The sequence below is a fragment of the Cynara cardunculus genome, assembly GCF_001531365.2.
Source record: "Cynara cardunculus var. scolymus isolate 2C chromosome LG 14, CcrdV1, whole genome shotgun sequence".
NCBI classification, from domain to species: Eukaryota; Viridiplantae; Streptophyta; class Magnoliopsida; order Asterales; family Asteraceae; genus Cynara; species Cynara cardunculus.
In genome coordinates, this window is record NC_037541.1 from 5,103,062 (window position 1) to 5,107,476 (window position 4,415).

General features: G+C 34.8%; 2 protein-coding genes across 2 annotated transcripts in view; one reads left to right on the top strand and one right to left on the bottom strand.

The window, feature by feature from the left end:
* The window catches only part of LOC112526755 (zeaxanthin epoxidase, chloroplastic-like), a 29,670-nt gene extending 28,786 nt beyond the window's left edge, over positions 1–884 (bottom strand). Inside the window, exon 1 of the mRNA XM_025137167.1 lies at positions 376–884. Within this exon, the coding sequence (XP_024992935.1) occupies positions 376–878 (503 nt within the window). The 5' untranslated portion in view covers positions 879–884. The remainder of the gene's footprint in view (positions 1–375) is intronic.
* Positions 885–1,864: 980 nt separating this feature from the next.
* LOC112526901 lies at positions 1,865–2,836 on the top strand. The gene has a single exon (XM_025137336.1). The coding sequence runs from the start codon at positions 1,865–1,867 to the stop codon at positions 2,834–2,836; it is 972 nt and encodes a 323-aa protein (XP_024993104.1).
* Positions 2,837–4,415: the final 1,579 nt, after the last annotated feature.

Consider the following 4,415-nt stretch of genomic DNA (forward strand, 5'->3'; position numbering starts at 1 on the left):
GTTTAAAAACAAAGTAATTTATTTTTGATTTAATAAAATAATTTTTTTAAGATAATAATTAAGTATTTTGTTAGAAATCAATTATTATCTTTGATTATATTTTAAATTTTTTATATTTAAAATGATATTTATCTGTAGTTAGTTACACGAATTCAAACATGAAGCTTTAATAACAATGTACTCATTCATATTCTTCTTGTAATCTTGAATTTTAAGTAATATGCATCAATAAACAGTATTTTATGCATAAAAGATTATTTTTAAGAGTTTTTATCAAATACTTCATAATATAATATAGATATAGATTATAAAAAATTATTAAAGATATTGATAAATGGTATAAAAGCAAAGGGCTTAAAAAAGGAGATGATTTACCAGTTGCCAAAACGGCCGTCAGCAAGGCCATTGATCCTATTCCCAATGACACAACCAGCATCCATCACTTGCTGTGCCACACCCTCATCGATACTCGACAACACACCCAACGCACTGCTCAGCAGCTGAATCGGTCCACGATGCTTCCCTTCACCTCTCACCGCACTCAAATCTTTCTCGAACACCATCACCTCGAACCCTCTTTTTTTGGCAGCCAGAGCCAGCACCAGCCCACCAACCCCACCGCCAGCGATCAGTATCCGAAGTACCCTTCTTTTCTGTTTTTCTTGTTCATCATTCTTGACTTCTGCATCACTGCTGCTTTTCGCTTTTAAGTCGCATCTTCTTCTTCTTCTGCTACGACTGCTGGCACATGTTATGGAGTGCTTATTGGCGATGAAGTTACTGTTCAAGGAAACTTTGTAAGAGAGATTTTTGAGCTGATGAAGATGGTAATAAGGACTACCCACGAGGCAGTGAGAAGACGACATTGAATGAATCATAGAGAGAATGAAAAAAAATGGGTGGATTTGAACTTAGATCACTGCACGTATATTATATGTAGAGTATAAAAATGGCTTTCTGATGTCTCCCACGCCAGAGGCGGATCCAATGGTTAGGGGGGACCCCAGTGAAAAAGTAAAAAAAAAAAAAATATATCTAATGTTAAAAATTGGGATTTTATATTATTACATTTACTTCCCCCACTAGGTTTTTGAAGGGCCCCACTTTCCCTGCCGATTCCCCTCTTCTCCGGCACTTTCTCCGGCACAGGCGCACCGCGTACAGCGACACCTATTATCCGGCGACCGGCAGTGGCACTCTTCTCCGGCACCGGCAACAAGTGCTTTTTAAGGTTTATTTTATTTATGCTTCTGTTGTTCCTGTTCTAGCTTTTTATAATAGTGAGTCTGTCAATCTGTAAAGAGTTTCTACAGTACATGAAGATTGAAGAGTTTAAAATGGAGGAAAGGAGTTGATGGTTCAAGACTTCAAGTACATGAAGAGTGGACCTCATTTTGACTTTGTAAACTTTTTGGAAAAAAAAAATAGTCACTCTTCTTTCTTTTTTTCTTCTTCTTCACGGCTTCACCTACTCTATCCAATTGTTGACTTTTTTTTCAAAACTTTTTTTTTTCAAATTTCCCCTCTTTCTTTCTTCTTCATTTTGCTTCTGCTATCTACATCTGATTATTGCTTTATGAATCATCTTACTGCTTCTATCTTACTCTTTAAGTTTTTGGTAAACTTAAAATGTTAACAGTAGATAAACATTAGGGCTTTTTAAGTTTTTAGTAAACTATTAAAAATTAATATCAATACTAGAGTGGACAAATACAAATATTTAATAGATGCTTATTTGCTAATATTTAATAGGTAGAGTGGACAAACAGTAGGTATATTATATATATATATATATATGTGTGTGTGTGTGTGTGTGTGTGTGTGTGTGTGTGTGATGTATTTGTCCCCTTGTTTTTGCTAGAAGATGGAAAGATTTCTGAAAAGAAAGGCATCAACGTCCGATAATAGTGGAAAACCTTTAAACAACTTGCGCAATGATCTTCCCTCGATGCCTAGGGAAGTTGATTTGAATAATCTTCCATCGAATCCAACTGAAAGGAAAAGAATTTTACAATACCACCCTAATCAAAGAGAGGAAATCAGACGACACTATTTGATTAAAGGACCGTGTCAACCACGTGGTCACGACTTTCCAAAAAGAATAATTGGGAACAAGGCAAGACGTTTTAACCCGGTTTGGTTTGATCAATACGGTAATTGGTTTGAGTATAGTTTAAAATTAGATAAAGTTTTTTGCTTATGTTGTTACTTATTTAGAGATCAATGTGGTGGACAAGGTGGGAGTGATGCTTTTTTAACCGAAGGCTTTAGTAGTTGGAATAAACACATCGAGACTGGAAAATTCTTTGACATGATAGCATCTTTGATGAATGTGGTTTGTGCTTCTTGTAAGCGAACATATATGGTTCAAGAAAGTCAAAAGGAGAAAGTACAAGAAGCCATTGGTAGCGATGAAACTGAAACGAGTAGTGGGTTAAATCAAGAGCTTTCTCTTGGAAGACCTAGAGATACACGATGGGGTTCACACTACAAAACACTTAAGCGTTTGGTTGATTTGTTTCCATCCGTTATTGAGGTGCTTGAGTATGTTGAAGATGTGTGCGAGAATCCTTACAACCAACGTCAAGCAAATGGTCTTCAAATATATTTCCAATCATTTGATAGTGTGTTTTATTTGCACTTAATGTTGCATATTTTGGGGGTCACAGAATCATTGTCACAGGCTCTTCAGAAAAAAGATCAAGACATCTTGAATGCTGTTTCATTGGTGAAGTCAACCAAGCGACAGTTGCAACAATTTAGAGTTGATGGATTTTGTCGGCTTCTTGAGAAGATCTATTCTTTTTGCGAAAAACACGAACATCGGAACAGTTAACATGGAGGAAGTTTATGTCAATCCAAAAAATCGAAGACACAAGACAAATATCACATATCGACATTATTACGAGTACGAATGTTTTAACACGGTTATGGATATGCAAATTMAAGAGTTTGGTGACAGATTTGATGAGGTAAGTTCCGAATTGCTCACTTGTATGGCCACATTGGATCCTCATTACTCATTTTGTGACTTTGACCCATCAAAATTACTAAGGTTGACAAAGTTTATCCTGATGATTTTAGCAATGACGAAAGAACTACTCTTGAGCACCAACTTCAACTATACATTGACAATGTCCAACATGATGAATTATTTGCTAATTTGAAAGGTATATTCGAGCTCGGTAGAGTGATGATTGTAACAAGGAAACATCTCGTGTTTCCTTTGGTTTATCGATTATTGAAGCTTGCATTGGTTTTGCCTGTTGCAACCGCAACAGTTGAGAGATGCTTTTATGTAATGAAGCTTGTGAAGCCAGCTTTGCGCAATCGAATTTGTGACGATATTTTGAATGCGTGTGTCATCTGTGCCGTAGAAAAAGAAGTACTTGCTAAGGTTACAAATCAAGATGTAATGACTCGGTTTCAAATGATGAAAACTCGTAGAAATCAACTTATGTAATCATGTATTATTAATTATAACGATTGATGTGTTGGTACATTGTTAGTTTAAGTGACCCCAGTGTATAAAATTCCTGGATCCGCCACTGCTCCCACCTATTTGTGAAATCGCCTAACAGGCTACCAATTATGGTAAATCTATATACTTGGATCTCCTATCTATTTATTTTGTCTCATTCATTTCAGACTACAATATGATCTTTATATAAAATGTGTAATGCAAGTTTAATAGGAATTAAACGTTATATTTGAAAGTGTATAGATTTATAGTATTCTTTTAGAGGTCTTGATAATTTTTTATAACGTTTTTAAAATAAAGTGTGCTACTAGTTATTTTATACGACACTGTTTGAAAAATTGTCCAAACACAAGTGTTCTATAAAAAGATGAGTTTATATGACATTTGTTAAATTGTTCTATAAAATTGTTAATACGACATTTTAAAAGTATTTTAATTTTTTTTGAAATGCCGAAAAACATCCGATAAGCCTATTGTAACGTTTTTGGATAGGACGCTCTATAGTTTAGTCCTATAAAGTTTTTTATTAAGACACTTAAACATTTTAGAACACTCAATTTTATTTGGGCAAAAAGTAGATTACCGACAACACCAACTAGCCCACACAAAACCCGCCTCTAAGAATATAAATGGTTCAGACTAGCAGTAAAATGACAGACCGAAAGGCTCGACTAGAAAGAATATGGGGAGAAGTTTTTTATTATAAATAGTAATCTTTTGATAAAGAAAAGAGAAGGGCCAGGTAGTTTGATAGGGTTCTTGTTCCATTAGTTGATACTTCACGGGGTTTTACCTAAAAGAAAAAAACGAAAATGGATTCATGAAAGTTTAATTATTGAATTACTTTCCAACGACATGTTCCAGATTCGTGTAGATAACGAAAACATAATTCTAGGTTATGTCTGGGATCGAACTCATGACATATCTTGTATTC